The sequence below is a fragment of the Rana temporaria genome, chromosome 3 (assembly GCF_905171775.1).
Source record: "Rana temporaria chromosome 3, aRanTem1.1, whole genome shotgun sequence".
NCBI classification, from domain to species: domain Eukaryota; kingdom Metazoa; phylum Chordata; class Amphibia; order Anura; family Ranidae; genus Rana; species Rana temporaria.
The window spans coordinates 313102659-313121237 of record NC_053491.1 but is presented as its reverse complement, the minus strand read 5'-3'; the positions used below and the strand labels follow the sequence as shown (position 1 = coordinate 313121237).

The following is an 18579-nucleotide window of genomic DNA, read 5'->3' as shown; positions in this document are numbered from 1 at the left end:
GTAATTATGTGTGTAATTCACTGTACATGGTCTCAGGAGGATCTGTCTGGGGCTCTCAGTTTTCCTGCATTATTTATCCATCCATTTTTCACACTATGCACTCCATGCTGACTTGTTGTCATATGCCAGATATTTATGTCTGTCATTTTAATACTGGCCTGGTAACCTTCTAGAAGTGATTATACATAAAAAGTTATAATTGATTACATTGTAAACCGGCTTCTGTGTTATGCTACCACTAGCATTGTGTACTTGCACTGTTGTAGTTTATTCCTTTCAGTAATTCCCTCTTTCTCAACCTTTTTGCCATGGAGGAACTCTTAAAATAATTTTAAAGTCTCAGGAAACCAAATATAATGACTACAATTCACTGCACATTAACCTGATTAGTAGATAATGAATATAATAAAAATAACAACAGTTTAAAAAGCATGGTGTATTTGAAATCTAGTGAAGTTCATTTAGTATAAGATGAAATTCTGTTCAGTATGATACAAAATATATATATATATATATATATATATATATATATATATATATATATATATATATATATATATATTTCTTGCCAATGTTTGTTTAAACTGTATTGAGACTTATTTTTCAATAAACCGCTTGTAAACAAAAAAAAGAAATTCTGTTCAGTAAGGGTCATAAAATTGGTAAAAAAGACACGCGGACGTGAAAAATTGCAATGTTCCTTTACAATACAGGTCATTTTCGAAGTTTCCCATTACTTTGGTGGTTAGTAGAGAGGTACCTTTTTATATTGAGGGTCTTTTTACCGTGGTGGTTAGTGGAGAAATGTCCCCTTATATTGGTGGCTAGTGGAGATATGTCCCTATGTCCTTATATTGAAAGTCTTAGAGAAATGTCCCCACCATTATCGATCAGTCAAATAATGCCCCCTTACATTGGTGGTCAAAGCAGTGCTCCTTTACACTGTGGGTATTCTGTTACTTTGAGGGTCATTGGGGAAGGGCACCTTTTATAGGTCAGGTGGAAAAGATCCCCATAGGTTATTTGTCAGTGGGATGAATGCCCCAATAAATTAATAAGGCGAATGGCACCTATACCCCCCCCCCCCCCTTTAAAGACAGCTAGACAACTAATTGATGTGCATAGTTACTTATCTGGGAGACGAGTAGATGCTGCATTGGTCCCACACCCTGACCCATGATTTTGGTGAAGAACTTTCCATGCACCATAAGGCAACATGTCAATCTAACATGTCTCGCTGCTCTACCTCCTTGGGAATTCTGAGTGGGAAAAGCTGCTTTACAGAGACTAAAAAAAAATCAATATAGCACATAGTTTATACTATGGGCACCATAAGGTTGCCTGTATCCCTGTGTTTTCAGAGTTAAAGTAATGTTTGTTTCCAGAAAATATAAAAAATGCCAAAACTATGAAGGCATACAAGACGAAAGATGGCTTGCCCGTTTGGGGTTGCCATTACATTAGACCCATTTGTTAATGTTTTCTGCCATTAGCTACAGTATTTTAGAGTCTAGTTGGTCCTCCCACACACAACCTTCTCCATCTAACGCAATTATACCTTTGTACAAAAAACTTGTGTGTGTACCCCCTTGAATAGTATTAAAAAAAAACACAGGCCGCCCCAATGCAGAGCAGTCTCTTTAATTTTCATCTTGGGAGTGGGGATCTTGGGTGAAAGGGTTTTGCTGGAATTGGGCTTTAAATAGATTGATGAATCTGGACCTATGGCCATAAAATTGCTGTACAGGTCCTCTGTTTTAGTTACTGGGCTGATCCCCTGCCAGCTATGTTAGAGAAGGAGGAAGCAGATGCATCTCAGTACTGACAAAGAAATGACATCCATAACATGCTAGGAGTAAGGGGATGTTCTTTTCTTATTGTAAATATTGGATTCATTTTAGGTTTAGCCTTTTCTTTTATTACTACAATGCAATGTGGGGAATTAAGGAACATCTTTTTATACCAGTCTTTTTTTCAACAGTCGTTTGTGACCTGCATTTCTTCCCCTGCTACCTTAAATGGTAAAGCAGCCATTCAGCAGGTGCTCAGTAGCTGATTGTTTTGGACAACTGCTTTTATAACCCACTTCCTATAAGCATAAATCCTAACGGAGGGTTTTCCAGTGCAGCATTTTTCACCAAGACTTCATATATGTGGCATACTGTATATGATGCATAGGTCTCATCCTCTTACTGTACATGTGAGCAGGACATATTGTTAAAGAGGTTCTGTCAATGTCATTTGTTCTCCCATACCTGGAAGGGCCAGGTGTTTTTTGGTGGCTGCATTGGGGAGAACGGCAGCAGGGGATCTCTGCAAAGATTAGTTAAAAGTGGTTGTAAACCTCTGAAATTAAAAAATGAACTGAGCATATCTCTGAGAAATAGTATTTGATCTGTGTGTTTTAGAAGGGTGTACAGAAGAGTGCTGCAGATAAACAGGTACAACTTTTGTAGGGAGATTTAGACGGGTTTACAGCCACTTTAAGTGGATCTAGGGATAAAAAATCGTTTTTATGAGACTTTGTCACTTTTCCTTGAATGAGCAGCATGATCGAGTCTCCTTAGGGGACACATTCTTTAGCTGTCACCAGAAAGAACGTTTTGTTAGACGAAGAGGCAGGCATCTTTCTGTTTTGCGAAGCTCTTTAAATGCACTTGATCTTTGCTCACTCCTCCAGTTAACTAGAGGCTCAAAGCATGCATATGTACAGGATGCTTTCTTTGCAATAAGTACTTGCGCCTCTGAAGACAGCTGCTAACTTCTTTTTCAGTCAGTAGACAGTAAATTTTAATTGGCAGGTCTGTTAAAGTTTCAAGAAAAGGTTATATTTGTGCTTCCCAAGCTACGATATAATATGATTTGTTAAATTCAAGTTGTATTGTACTCTAATAGTTATTTTAAATTGTAAACTTTCAATTGAAAAACTCCCATACTTGTGCTGTAGGCAGTTGTAAACATCATACAATGAATAAGCATTAAGAAAAAACAAAAATAGATTTATATATATTTTTTATAGATGACTTCCATGACTGTGACATGCCAAGTTCAGCCACTGTAGTCATTAGATAATATATCCAGTAGTAATAGTAATATATCCATACAGCGGGTAAAATAAGTATTGAACATGTCACCATTTTTCTAGGTAAATATATTTATAAAGGTGCTATTGACATGAAATTTTCACCACATGTCGATAACAATCCAAGAGACAAAAACAAATAAGTTCTTAAATTAAGTTATGTATAATAAAATGGAATGACACAGGGAAAAAGTATTGAACACATGAAGAAAGGGAAGTGCAAAAAGGAATGGAAAGTCAAGACACCAACTGAAACCGGTCAGTAATTAGAAAGCAATCCTGCCCTTTGTCAGTGCAAAAGAATATCAGCTGGTTCAGTCTCAACTGATGGCCTATTAGGCCGGATTCACACAAGTGCAAAAAACGCTCCGACATTGGGAGCTCATATTGCATGACGTCTGAAAATCAATGTGGTCCAACTTTGAAAATGCTCCCTGCACTACTCTGGTCCAACTTTGATCCTACTTAAGCCCATTGAATATCAATGGTCTTGCATGATCCAACTTTGGCATGCGACTTGTGCTCGATGATCTTGAGGGGGAACTCCACACCAAATTTAAATAAAAAACCAGCATGGGTTCCCCCTCAAAGAGCATATCGGGCCCTTCGATCTGGTATGGATTTTAAGGGGAACCCCAGCCGGTCAGGAAAGGGGGTGGGAACTAGCGAGCACCCCTCTCCTGAACCGTACCAGGCTGCATGCCCTCAACATGGGGGGTGGGTAACCTCAACATGGCCCCCCCACCCCAAAGCATCTTGTCCCCATGTTGATGAGGACAAGGGCCTCTTTCCGACAACCCTGGCCATTGGTTGTCGGGGTCTGCGGGTGGGGGGCTTATCAGAATCTGGGAGCCCCCTTTTAATAAGGGGGCCCCCAGAGCCCGGCCCCCCCCACCCTATGTGAATAAGTATGGGGTACATCGTACCCCTACCCATTCACCTGGGGAAAAAAGTGTCAAAAATAAAACACACTACACAGGTTTTTAAAGTACTTTATTGGGCAGCTCCGGGGATCTCTTCCGATTTCCCCGCTCTGTCCAACCTTCTCTGCGCTCTCCGGTTCTTCTCCCACTGTCCTGTGTTCTCTGCCGGGCTCCTCCACTATCTTCCTCTGTTTTGCCTGCTCTTTTGCTAGTGGTTGCCCTGTCTTCTCCGTCGTCTTCTTCCCTCTGCTCTTCTTCCGATGTTGACTCCACGCTTTCTCCCACTGTAATGCAGTGTGTGCGGTGTGCAACAACTTATATAGGCATGGGGCGTAGTCACCGCGTGATGTCATCCGGTTACCCCGCCCTCTTATGATGTTGCCACCCGGGGCATGATGGGATGTTTTTACCCCAAATCCACAATCTCGGAAGATTCAAATATTACATGCAATCAATAATACAAGGATTGTACATAGAACAATATCGGACCTCTGAAAAGTATAAGCATGCATATGTACTCAGTACTTGGTTTGGGCCCCTTTTTGTGCAGCAATTACTGCCTCAATGCGACTTGGCTTGGAAGCCATCAGCCTGTGGCACTGCTGAGGTGTTGTGGAAGACCAGAATGCTTCAATAGCGGCCTTCAGCTCTTCTGCATTGTTCGGTCTCATGTCTCTCATCTTTCTCTTGGCAATGCCCCATAGATTCTCTATGGGGTTCAGGTCAGGCGAGTTTGCTGGCCAATCAAGCACAGTAATCCCACGGTCATTAAAGGGGTTGTAAAGACAAAAATATTTTCCTCTTAAATTAAAGTCTGACAGTAGCTGATAAAGTAAAAAGTAATGTTTTGCATTATAACTAGTTTGATACCTGTTGAAATCGAGCTGTTTTATTCACCTCCAGCACTCCTGAATCATTATTCTCACTGACTTCCTGGTTTGCGGTGCGCATTCATTCTTGCTACATCACGGCCTAATGGGAACTACAGTTCCCATTAGGCTTAGCCTCCATGCCTGTGAGGGATAAGAGAGCATCTTCACGCAGGGCTGTAGCCATAAGGGAGGGGGTGAGCACAATCTGCTTTCCACCATGCAAAACAGCTCAGATGCTGGTGGAAAGCAAGAAGAGGAGTGACAGGAAATGGCATTTTCAAACCTGGATTACTGTATTTTGGAGGTCAAAAGGAAAAACGAGGTAAGTGATATTTAAATGCTCTAGCTTACAGCGATCAATTGATCTAATAAAAAACGAACCTTTAGTGTTCCTTTAAACCAGGTTTTGGTGCTTTTGGCAGTGTGGATAGGTGCCAAGTCCTGCTGGATAAGGAAGTCAGCATCCCCATAGAGCACTGTAATGAGTCTATCTCCTATATTAGTTTTACCTTTTAAGTTGCATTAGTGAAATAAATGAACTTTTGCCCGATATTCAAGTTTTTTGAGTTTCACCTGTAGTTTCGCCATACAGGAGGCATCTTGAAGCTGTCATTACTAACAAAGGATTTTGTACGAAGTATTAAACAGATTTCAGTTAGCGTGTTCAATACTTTTTCCCTCTGTCATTTCATTCTATTACACATAACCTAATTTATGAACTTTTATTTTGTTGTATGTGTGGATTGCATGGGTTATCGACGTGGTGACAATTTTGTGTCAATAGCACCTTAAGAAATATATTTACCTAAAAAAAATGGTGACCTGTTCAATACTTATTTTATCCTTTCCCTGATTTTACATTCCGAGTTTAAGCCCTGGTTCACATTGATGCTACTTTGAAATCGCGCCACTTCACTTGAAGTGGCGCGATTTCAAAGTAGCAAGGTCAGCACGATTTCAGGTGCTACTTGATAGACATCTGTGTGGCTTCATGCACAGATGTCTATTGGAGTCGCACCTGAAATCGGCAAAAGTAGTACAAAAACTACTTTTGCAAATCGGTGTCGCCCTGATTGGAACAGTGCCATTGCCTCCAATTGGCTGCGACTTGTCATGTGATTTGATCTTTAAAATCGCATGACAAATCGCTCCAATGTGAACCTAAGCTAATGCATGTTTTCCATGTTCTCAAGCCCATATTAAAGTGGTCTTTAATACCTCCTCTGGACTGTACTACAGCCTCTTGTCTTTGCATTGCCCTCCCCTGGATCTGCATTGCTTCATGTGTAATGTAATACTTCTGTAGACTGCAGTTGTTTCTTATAGAACAGGGGCGTGCATTGTTAGGGAGACCTGTCATGATAAGTTAGGAATTGTTTTCTTGTTGTAATGCAGCATTTTGTATTCTCTGCAACAGTAAAACTGTTTCTTTGACATTCCTTATTTTTATAAATCATCCCTTGTGTCTCCTGTATGAGTGTATGCGTTAATTTTTCCAGGCTTTATTGCAGTTTACCTTTACTATTTTTCATTTTAAAAATAATTCATCTCCTCTAGCTTGTGGTGTGCCTTTCCAAGCATACCACCGTTTTTTAATCAAAGCAGCTGTCAGTTAAGGAGATGTATGTGTGTGTATTGGTACATAACATACCACTACTAAAGTCAATAGTTTTCTCATTATTCATTCTATTTTGTATCACTGTGAAAGGCTTGTCATAACTTGAAGGGCAGCTGATTGGATGTCATCGTGCATCTAATGTTGCTGTTATTTAAACTGCATGTTGATGTTGTTGCAGGAAATACTGACAGGGAAATATGGAGAAGATGCAAAACTTATCTATGACCTAGAAGACCAAGGAGGGGAGAAGCTGTCCCTGCGTTATGATCTTACTGTATCCTTTGTAAAAGTAAAACTTTTCTTGTTTTGTACTCCCCATCATCAGCCTTTCTCATCCCTTGAATCAAACTCTGATTGGACAGGTATAATATGGCGTCATCCACTGGGCTGAGTGTGTATGAGGATCATCAGATGTCTCACTAGAACTTGTTCATTTGTTTTCAGGACAGCCAAGTTGCAGGGTCTTAATCCGGCATTTCCACAAATCATTCATGTAACAAGTGCAGAGCCGTTCTCTGCTCACTCACGGCTGTCAAAAAAATGAAATAAACACCATCCTGCAAATATTTATCAACATTGCTTATTGCTGAGAGATGAAAGGAAACATTGCAACATTTAGTTCTTTTAGATCAATGGTCTCCAAACTTTCTAAACAAAGGGCCAGTGTACTGTCCTCCAAACTTTAGGGGGCCAGACAATGGCCATTGGGAGTTGTAATTGTCCTGGCATCAGTGGAAGTAAACAATGCATCTTTGGTATTAGGGGGAGGAATACTGCCCTATCATTGGTGTCAGTGGGAGGAATAGTGTCCCATTGTTGGTGTCAGTAGGAGAAATAGTGCCCCATCATTGGTGTCAGTTGGAAGAATAGTGTCACATTGTTGGTGTCAGGGGGTAAATAGTGCCCATCTTTGGGGTCATTGCCAATGTTGGTGTCAGCGGGATTAATAGTGCCCCATTGCTGGTGTCAGTGGGAAGAATTGTCCTGTACCAGTGGAGGGAAAAGTGCCCCAAGGGACTGGTAAAGGCAAGCAAAGGGCTGCATATGGCCCCTGAACTGCAGTTTAGAGATCAAAGGGATGAACTTCGATCTGTAAATTAGGTCAGTTATCCCACTTAAAGACTAAAGGCCGCGTACACACGACTGTTTTTCATGACGAGAAAAATGCAACTTTTTAAATTGGTCATTAAAAACGATCGTGTGTAGGCTCCAGAGCATTTTTCTCAACGTGAAAAATGGGCATTAAAAATTTAGGACTTGCTCAAATTTTTCACGTCGTCGTTTTTCACGTCGTCGTTTTTCACGTCGTCGTTTTTACTAACACGAAATCAGCAAAAGCATCCCAAAGGGTGGCGCCATCCGAATGTAACTTCCCCTTTTATGGTGCCGTCATACGTGTTGTACGTTACCGCGCTTTACTCTAACATTTTTTTTTTCACGATTGTGTGTATGCAAGGCAGGCTTGACAAGAATCGCGTCGAAAAAAAAAAAAGTATTTTTTCCATGACATTAAAAACGATCGTGTGTAGCCTTTTTATTGAAACTTGTTGCTTATAAATTTAAAATCAGTATTTTCTTCTAAAAAAATATTAATTAGAACTCACAAACATATATATATATATATATATATATATATATATATACACACTTATTTATTTATTTTTAGCAAAGACCCTAGAGAATAAAATGGCGATCATTGCAATATTTTATGTCACACTGTATTTGCGCAGTGGTCTTTCAAATGCAATTTTTGTGGGGAAAAAGTACACTTCAACGAATTTAAAAAAAACGAAACGGTAAAGTTAGCCCATTTTTTTTTTTTTTTTTTTATAACGTGAAAGATGCTTTGCCGAGAATCGTCGTGAGAGGAAGAAAATCGTGATTCTCATTTTTTCCAGAATCGTGCAGCTTTAACAGACCGCTATAAAAAATGACAAGTGTTCTAATCTATCTCCCCTCTATCCAAAACTAAAAAAAAAAACTTTTGCCTTTAGTTATACTTTAAAAGCATAATAAAGCAGAAGACCTGCAACAGATGCAAGCAGACAGTCAAACTCTTGACAACCGTTTTGTGATCCCTTGCACTATTTCAAGGAAGACAACCTAATACTGAAAATGTGGTCAGACGCAGGATTTTACCTTTATGTTTTGAGGTTGAGTAGACTGTTGAGTTTTGGTCCAAGCATCATGGTATAGTGAAATGCGAACCTACAATTCACGATCGATGATCCATTGTGTATGAGAGGTCTAGTGAAACTGAGTGTTGCTATTAGAAGCTGCAGAATATGTTAGTGCTGTCAAGAAAAAACTATTCTGAGCATTAAACTTTTTTTCTTCAAGGTATGAAAATCTTTTGTTGCATTACTGAATTTATCAGGAAAGTGGTGCAAATATGTATTTAGTAGAACAAAACCACCTGACTTGCAGGTGTCCTGTGGTTTCAGCTACAATAGATGCCACACAACTATTAATATTAGTACACAGTTGTGAATCATAACAACAACCATAGAAATGCACATTGCACTTAGGCCCCATACTCACGACCAAACATGTCTGCTGAAACTGGCCCGCAGGCCAGTTTCAGCAGACATGTTTGGTCGTGTGTGGGCGCGAGCGGGCCGAATTCCAGCAAACATTTGCCCGCCGGGCCTTTTCCCAGCAGACAAATATTCCTGGACTTGTTTTAAAACAGCCCGCTGGAATTCAGCCCGCTCGGACATGTACGGTCGTCAGTACAGACCTACCGTACATGTCCAGGCGCCCGCCGTCCCTCGCATGCGTCGAATGACTTCGACGCATGCGTGGAAGCATTTTAAAGGCGGGCCGCCCACGTCGCCGCGTCATTGTCGCGGCGACACCGCGTCATCGACGCGGCGACACCGCGGACACGCCCTGCGTATTGTTTACGCGCGGACTTCTGTACGATGGTGTGTACAACCATCGTACAGAAGCCCTCTGGCAGACATGTATGGTGAAAACGGTCCGACGGACCGCTTTCACCATACATGTTTGTCCGTGTGTACCCGGCCTTAGAGATTTTGTGATGAACATTCGGTGCACTTCTCTTTTCCATTTAAAATCTTCGAAAGCATATATGGATGGCTCGGGAACATTAACTATGGAGCATTGATGACTGGAAAAATATAATCTGGTCCAATGAATTCCGGTTTTAACTTATCTACAAGTACTGGCATACACTTGTTGTGATGTCAAGCCTTTGGAATACATTTTCAGTATAGTATTCTGGGTAAGGGAAGTTCACCCATCAATCTTGAGCAGTTGTGTGATGCCTTAAGCTCAGTTCATTATGCTATAAAATCAACAACAACCCGTTTAAAATAAAATTGACATGGTTGAAAAATAACGCATGCTTTAGGGCTTAATCAAACTTGAGCTTGAGCTTATTGATGTCCTTATTTTCTCATTTAATGTCCAACTCGAGTTCAATATATTTTGTGCGCATAAAACAAGGAAAGTTTAGAACTCTACCAAACCATAAACCTGAAAGCATTTTATTTTTCATTTTATAATTTTTTTTTATTTCATCCTTCAGCATAGCATAAAGCACCAATGTATGGCTACATCAACGCAAAACAAAAACCTATATATATATATATATATATATATATATATATATATATATATATATATATATATATATATATATATATAATTTCATAACTTTTTCCCCCTTTAACCACTTCAGCCCCAGACCATTTGGCTGCCTAAAGACCAGAGGACTTTTTTACAATTTGGCACTGCGCTGCTTAACTGGTTGTACCCAAACAAAATTTGTATCCTTTTCTTTCCCCCACAAATGGAGCCTTTTTTTTTTTGGTATTTGATTGCCTCTGCGATTTTAATTTTTTACAATATAAATGGAAAAAAGACCGAAAATTTGGAAAACAAATGACATTTTCTAATTTTTGTTATAAGAAAAATCCAATAAACTCAATTTTAGTCATGCATTTAGGCCAATATGTATTCAGGCACATGTCTTTGGTAAAAAAAAAAAATTAATAAGCGTATATTTATTAGTTTGCGCAAAAGTTATACCGTCTACAAACTAGGGTACATTTTCTGGAATTTACGCAGCTTTTTGTTTATGACTGCCTATCTAATTTCTTGAGGTTCTTAAAGGGGGTGTAAAGGTTTTGTTTTTTTATTTTCTAAATAGGTTGCTTTAAGCTAGTGCATTGTTGGTTCACTTACCTTTCCCTTCGATTTCCTTTCTAAATGTTTTTTTTCTTTGTCTGAATTTCTCACTTCCTGTTTGTCCTCAGTAAGCTTTCCACCATCATCCGAGCGGTGAAAAGTCAGTCAGAATAGCTTACTGAACAGCTTACTGAGGAGGAACAGGAAGTGAGAAATTTAGACAAAGAAAACCAAAGAAAAAAAACATTTTGAAGGGAAATCGAAGGAAAAGGTAAGTGAACCAACAATGCTCTAGCTTAAAGAAACCTATTTAGAAAATAAAAAACAAACCTTTACAACCCCTTTAAATGGCAGGGCAGTACAAACCACCCTTAAATGACCCCATTTTAAAAGTAGACACCCCAATGAAATTGCTGAGAGGCATGTTAAGCCCATTGAATTTTTATTTATTTTGTTGTCCCAAGTGATTAAAAAATGACAAAAAAAAAGTTGTCACTAAATGATCTATTGCTCAAACATGCCATGGGCATATGTGTTATTACACCCCAAAATACATTCTGCTGCTTCTCCTGAGTACAGGGATGTGTGGGACTTTTTGGGAGCCTAGCCACGTACGGGGCCCCGAAAACCAATCGCTGGCTTCAGGATTCAGAAGGGCGTTAATTTTTTATTTCACTCTTCGCTACCTATCACAGTTTTGAAGGCCATAAAATGCCAAGATGGCACAACCCCCCCCCCCCCCAAATGACCCCATTTTGGAAAGTAGACACCCCAAGCTATTGTATGAGTATTTTGCAGCTCTCGCTTGTTTTTGAAAATTAAGAAAGAAAATAAATTGTTTTTTTTTTTCGATTTTCAAAACTTTGACAAAAAAAAGTGAGATCTGCAAAATACTCACCATACCTCTCAGCAAATAGCTTGGGGTGTCTACTTTCCAAAATGGGGTCATTTGGGGGGGGGGGTGTTGTGCCATCTGGGCATTCCATTGCATCTGAAACTGTGAAAGGCAGTGAGAAGTGAAATCAAAAATTTACACCCATAGAAAGCCTGAAGGTTTCGGAGTCCCGTACGCGGCTAGGCTCCCAAAAAGTCTTACACCTGTGGTATCCCCGTACTCGGGAGAAGCAGCAGAATGTATTTTGGGGTGCAATTTTACATATGCCCATGGCATGTTTGAGCAATATATAATTTAGTGACAACTTTTGTAAAAAAAAAAAATTGTCTTTTTCCCGCAACTTGTGTCAAAATATAAAATATTCCATGGACTCGACATGCCTCTCAGCAAATGGCTTGGGGTATCTACTTTCCTCAATGGGGCCATTTGAGGGGGGGGGCTGTCCTGGCATTGTATGCACAACATTTAGAAGCTTATGTCACACATCACCCACTCTTCTAACTACTTGAAGACAAAGCCCTTTCTGACAATTTTTGTTTACATGAAAAAATATTTTATTTTTTGCAAAAAAATTACGTTGAACCCCCAAACATTATATATATTTTTAAAGCAAAGGTCCTACAGATTAAAATGATGGGTGTTGCATTTTTTTTCACACCGTATTTGCGCAGCGATTTTTCCAAACGCATTTTTTTTTTTAAGGAAAAAACACACTTTTTTTTATTTTAATGCACTAAACCCCCCTCAATTGCCCAAATGTTTGATGAAATAAATACGATGATCTTAGGTCGAGTACATGGATGGCAAACACGACATGCTTTAAAATTGCGCACAAACGTGCAGCGGCGACAAACTACATACATTTTTAAAAGCCTTTAAAAGCCTTTACAGGTCTACTGCTAAAATTTGCCTGCCCTCGATCTGACCTTCGCAGTGATACCTCAGACTGACACTTGCGTTCGTCTTTGTGCAAGAGCAGGGGGGACAGGGGTGCTTTTTTTTATTTTGCCTTATTTATTTATTTTTAACTGTTCCTTTCATATTTTTTTTTATAATTTTTATTGTTATCCCAGGGAATGTAAATATCCTATATGATAGCAATTTGAAAAAATTGGGGTTTATTAGGCCATAGATCTCTCCTCTCAAAGCATCTGACCACACCAACGACCCAATCCCTGCGATATGCCCAATCTATAGTCTTGGGAGATTTCAATTGCTGGGCTGACGATGCAAATAATTCGGAAGCCCAGCAGTTGATTGCATTTGCAAACTCCATTGGCTATAGCCAAGATGTCATAGGGGCTACCCATAAAGCGGGCCACACGCTGGACTGGCTTTTCCAGTCAGGATGTATAGAGAAAGTACATCCCCCGAAAGAGATTATATGGAGTGATCACAAATTAATATTATTTGATCACAGCCATAAATTTCTCAAAAAGTCACCTTATGTTCCTAACAGGAACAATATTCCAAATTTTCGAGAAATCTTACTAATATATCTATTAAGGCTTTTAGTAACCACTTTTTGTGGAATATTGACAAGGCATCTTTTGAGTCTACTAAGGTCGCAGCTGAGAAAATTAATTTTTTCAATACGGCTATTACAAAAGTGCTTGATTATTTAGCCCCCTTAAAGAGAAATTATTGCATTAGGCAAGCAAACGATAATCCCCTCTGGTTCACCCAGGTGACCAGAAGTTTAAAATGGAAGTGCAGAGCAGCAGAGAAGGCGTGGAGAAAAAATCCGGCGCCCGCCTCCAAGGAGGTATATACCGCAGCCCTGAGGGATAAAAACCGCCAAAAAGCATTTTTTTTCTGAAAAAATTGCTAATGCTAAAAATGTAGCAGCTGAACTCTTTAGAGTTGCGAAAAATTTAGCTAATCCAGCATGTAGACAGCCGGAAGAAGAAGCTTCACCAGAGTTCTGTAATATTTTATCAAATTATTTTAATGAAAAGAAATTATAAGGAATAATATCAAAGTAGAAGATATCGAGGAATCTGGGCCCATTTATGAAGGTACAAGATTCTCTAGTTTTGTGGACGTCTTTACTCTAGATATTTTGAACATCCTCAAGTCCCTTAGAGCCTCGTCCTCATCACTTGATCCCTGCATTGCGCAACTGGTGAAGGACGCTGCAGAGACATTGGCCCCCTTTATTGCCGACATTGTAAATACTTCCTTCTCCACCGGAACAGTGCCGGGTATTCTGAAGCGGGCTGTGATTATCCCCCTGCTGAAGAAAGCTAACCTGGCACGCTCCGTGTTGAGCAATAATCGTCCCATTTTAACTCTACCGTTTCTGGCAAAAATTATGGAACGAGCCGCAGTGTGGCAAATTCAGCCCCATCTCAAGTCCAATTCCATTTTGGTTGATTTCCAATCTGGATTCCGACCAGGAAGAGGTCCTAAAACCGCATTAACCAAAGTCCAGGACCATCTCCTCTGGGTCCTGGACAGAAATGAGGCTTCGGCCTTGGTAATGCTGGATCTGTCGGCAGCATTCGACACTATCGATTATTCTAGACTACTTGATCGTTTAGGGACTGTGGCATGACCTCATTCCTGCTGGACAGGGTTCAGAGAGTAAGGCTGGGACTGCACTTCTCTTCTGATAGTCACCTGTCCTGTGGAGTCCCTCAAGGATCGCCCTTATCGCCGCTCCTGTTTAACATTTACACGAGGCCTCTGCTGTATATCATCCGCCGCCACAACCTATCTTTTCATGTCTATGCTGATGACACCCAGCTCTACATTCCTCTGCCCATGGATGGGGGGGCACAGATAACTCTGGCCACCTGCCTGGAGGAAATTCAAGCCTGGATGGGGGCCAACTATCTTATGCTCAATGGCTCCAAAACTGAGTGCATGTTTTTTTGCAATCAGTCATGGGCAGGCGGTTTCCCTACTTGGCCAGACTCATTTTCATCAGTCCCAGTACCAGTCACCCAGGTCAGGGATTTGGGTATCATCTTGGACGAGAGATTAACGCTACGACCACAGGTAAACCAGGTGGTGAGTTCTTGTCACTTCCACTTGAAACTCCTGAGGTCGACTTTTCGCTTCATTGAAGAATCGCACAAGATCTCTATGGTTAATGCCATTATCGGAAGTCGATTGGATTACTGTAACGCTTTGTACCTGGGTTTACCTATGCACAAACTACAGCTTATTCAGAATGCCGCTGCAAGGCTACTTACGGGTGTTGGTCGTCGTGACCACATCACGCCATCGTTGAGAGCCCTGCATTGGCTACCCGTGAAGGAACGGGTCCTGTTTAAGACTGGTTGCATGGTGCACAGGACTACCCATGGCAAGGGGCCAGTGTACCTGCAGGAAAAATTCACCAAGTATGTGCCTAACCGTACCTTAAGGTCGGCTAATTCGAAAACTTTGGTGATCCCTAAATTTCGAAAGAAAAAATGCAGAGGGAGGACGAGTGCGGTCCAGGGAGCACAGTTTTGGAACTCCCTGCCTCTAAAATTAAGGCTTGAGAATGATCTTTTTAAAGCGGGAGTTCACCCATTTGTAAAAAAAAAATTTTTCTCCCCTTAGCTTCCTGCTCGTTCGGTCTAGGGGAATCGGCTATTTGTATTAAAATATGAGCAGTACTTACCCGTTTTCGAGCTGCATCTTCTTCCGTCGCTTCCGGGTATGGGTCTTCGGGAGCGGGCGTTCCTTCTTGATTGACAGCCTTCCGAGAGGCTTCCGACGGTCGCATCCATCGCGTCACTCGTAGCCGAAAGAAGCCGAACGTCGGTGCGGCTCTATACTGCGCTTGCGCACCGACGTTCGGCTTCTTTCGGAAAATCGTGACGCGATGGATGCGACCGTCGGAAGCCTCTCGGAAGCCTGTCAATCAAGAAGGAACGCCCATTCCCGAAGCCCATACCCGGAAGCGACGGAGAGGATGCATCTCGTAAACGGGTAAGTACTGCACATATTTTAAAATAAATAGCCGATTCCCCTAGTAAAAACGAGCAGAAATCTAAGGGGGAAAAGTGCCCTCTAAGGGTGAACCCCCGCTTTAAGTTCAGGAAGCTTCTAAAAACTGATCTTTTCAGTCAAGCCTATGGAATTACATAGGTTTTTATAGTTCTTTGATCTGCTAACCATTTTAAATTTTGATCTGTTCCGCTGCCTGTGTGTTTTTTTGGTTGTTGCTGTATTGTTGTTCTCGGCGCATTGAGGCCTACGGGTAACTGACTGCGTTTTGTACCATTTTGTACTTTTAAGAATTTTAATAAATAAATATAAATAAATAAGATTGGTGTGATAAAATGCTTACCAATGGCGCTGTTTATATCTGGCGAAATCTAAGTTATAAAATGCTTGTAGCTTCCGGTTTCTTAGGCCATAGAGATGATTGGAGCCGTTCTGGTCTCTGATCAGCTCTATGGTTAGCTGGCGGAAGAACTGGCTGCATTCTCAGGTTCCCTGTTGGCACAAGAGAGCCAGAGAAAACCATGGAAAACGGTGGGAGGGGGGACATTCCCTCCCACTGTTCTAAAAGCAGTCTAGAGGCCAATTAGCCGCTAGGACTGCTTTTACATGAAAGCCGACCGCTGGCTGAAAAGAATGATACCAAGATGATGCCTAAACCCGTAGACTTCATTCTGGTATAACCACTCAGTCCAGCAACATACCAGTACGTTGCTTGTCCTTGTTGGGCATATATTGTAATCTTTTTTTTTTTTTTTTTTTTTTTTCATGCAGCCTGTGGGCTGAACGAAAAAAGAGATTGATCAGTGGGTATGCCCACCATTAGAATACCTCCCTTCATCCACCCACTTCTAATGATGGGCATACATGCACCATTTTGTTTTTAACTGTGGTGGTGAAATCGCCTCCTACAGCGCTGGAGTCGCTGATTTTCGTACCGTAGGAGAAAACGCTGTTACTGTCAAGATAAATAAATCTGTGCTGCAACTGAATGGCGTACATGCTAAGCAAATGATGGTTAACAATAAAACAAAGTAACAATACAGTATAACAGTAAGACATACCATACCTGCAAAGTAAAAAATAAAACATTTTGTAACTCAATCTGTGCCTAAAATATATATATATGCCTAAGCAAGGGGGCATTCACTCCAAAAGTTAGAAGCAAATCGCTCCTCCACCCCTGCTGCCCCCATGCTTCAGCATATATGCTCTTTTTTTAAACTGTGGTGGTGAAATCGCCTCCTACAGTGCTGGAGTCACGGCTTTATGTATCGTGGGAACAAACGCTGTTGCTGTCAAGATAAATAAATCCGCGCTGCAGCTGAATGGTGTACCTAAAACAAAAAATGGTTAACAATAAAACACAGTAAACAGTAAAGTGTAAAAAAATTACATACCTGTAAAGCAAACATGATAAAACAAATTAACAATAAAACATTGCAGAATAGAATACAGTAAAAAAGAGCAGAACAATGGAAAGAGAGGACAATAAAAAAAAAATTCTTACACTTTTATTACACTTTTATTTGTAACTGTAACGGTTCAGTTCCCGGTTCGTATCTCTCAAAATGCGATGGCATCTTGGGAGACCCTTCTGTGCAGTGTGTTCAAAACATTCACCAATGCAAAGACCAGAATTGTCAGGACAGGAGGGACAATAATAGCGGGTGTAACGCCTAAATACGTGCTTGCTACAGACACGACATCTTCTTTGGGGTGCTCATTGGGTAGGGGTACCAGGGAGGACATACGGAAAATGCCTGTCATGCAGCCGGCTTACTGCATTTGGATTGGGATGGTGAGGTGAAGCACCGTTTGGAAACAGAAGGGCTCTGACCATATCTTCCTGGAATTTAAGGAAGGATCCAGTCTGTCCTGAAGCTCTGTATAGCACATGAGTGTTCAGCAAAGCCAATTGAAATAAGTATACAGACACTTTTTATTTTGTACCAGCGGGCCTTACGGCCAACTAGGTACGGTACCAACAACTGGTCGTTGAGGTCCACCCCTCCCATATTTTGGTTATATTCGTGGACACAGATGGGTTTCTCCACAACACCAGTCGCCATACGAATTTCAACCGTCGTGTCTGCGTGAAGGGAGGACAGATCGAAAACATTCTTATCCCTCCACTTCACAGCGAGCAAATTATTACACTTGAAGCAGGCTCTCTCCCCCAGCCTAAGATGGGAATCTACAAGCCTCTGGGGTAAGCCCCGGTGATTAGGTCACACGATGCCACATGCGCCATACACATACAAGTGGTACCCCTTTCCAAATAAGGGTGACATCAAGTCCCACACAATCTTGCCAGTGCTACCTATGTAATCTTGGCAGTGGCTCTACGTGACTATCTCTTCCCCCGTAAACTATAAAACTATATGTATAGCCTGTTGCCCTGTCACAGAGCTTATACATCTTGACCCCATATCTGGCATGCTTGCTGGGAAGATACTGTTTGAAAGACAAGCGGACAGAAAATGTAATCAGGGACTCATCAATGCAGACAATTTGATCGGGAGTAAACAAGGCTGCAAAAGTGGTTTACGAGGGGCCGAATTTTGTAGAGCCGATCGTATCCAGGGTCTCCACGAGGACAACAGAGTTCATTGTTGTTGAAGTGCATGAACCGCAAGATCTGCTCATATCGTGCCCTGGCCATGGAGGCAGAGAACAGGGGCATATGGTATATTGGGTCAATGGACCAATATGACTGCAATTTAACTATGCCCATGTCGAGGGATAGGCCCAGAAAGGTCTTAAATTCGGAAACCGAAATTAGTTTCCATTCTCTGGCAGGGGAGGACTGGGGATTAGCAGCGATGAATTGACCAGCATACAAATTACTTTGGTCCACAATAGATCTATAGAGATCTTCCGTGAAAAACAGTGAATAAAAATCAAGTGCTGTAAAATCAACTGTTTCCACCTGAATTCCGGGTTGACCAGTGAATGGGGGGGAAGTATGGGTGCTGTAGAAGTGGTGGGCTCCCAATTAGGATTGGAAAATTCTGAAGCAAGGACACTATGAGCACGACGGGCCTGTTTTTTTTCTTTTTGGTGGCAGCGGGATACTACTTGTGCTTGCC

The 18579-nt window shown here is 41.1% G+C and overlaps 1 protein-coding gene across 2 annotated transcripts in view; it reads left to right on the top strand.

The window, feature by feature from the left end:
* Positions 1 to 18579, top strand: part of LOC120932456 (histidine--tRNA ligase, cytoplasmic-like) — a 184115-nt gene that overhangs the window by 29176 nt on the left and 136360 nt on the right. For both annotated transcript variants that reach the window (XM_040344818.1, XM_040344817.1), the window contains exon 5: positions 6674 to 6769. In XM_040344818.1, the coding sequence (XP_040200752.1) occupies positions 6674 to 6769 (96 nt within the window). The remainder of the gene's footprint in view (positions 1 to 6673; positions 6770 to 18579) is intronic.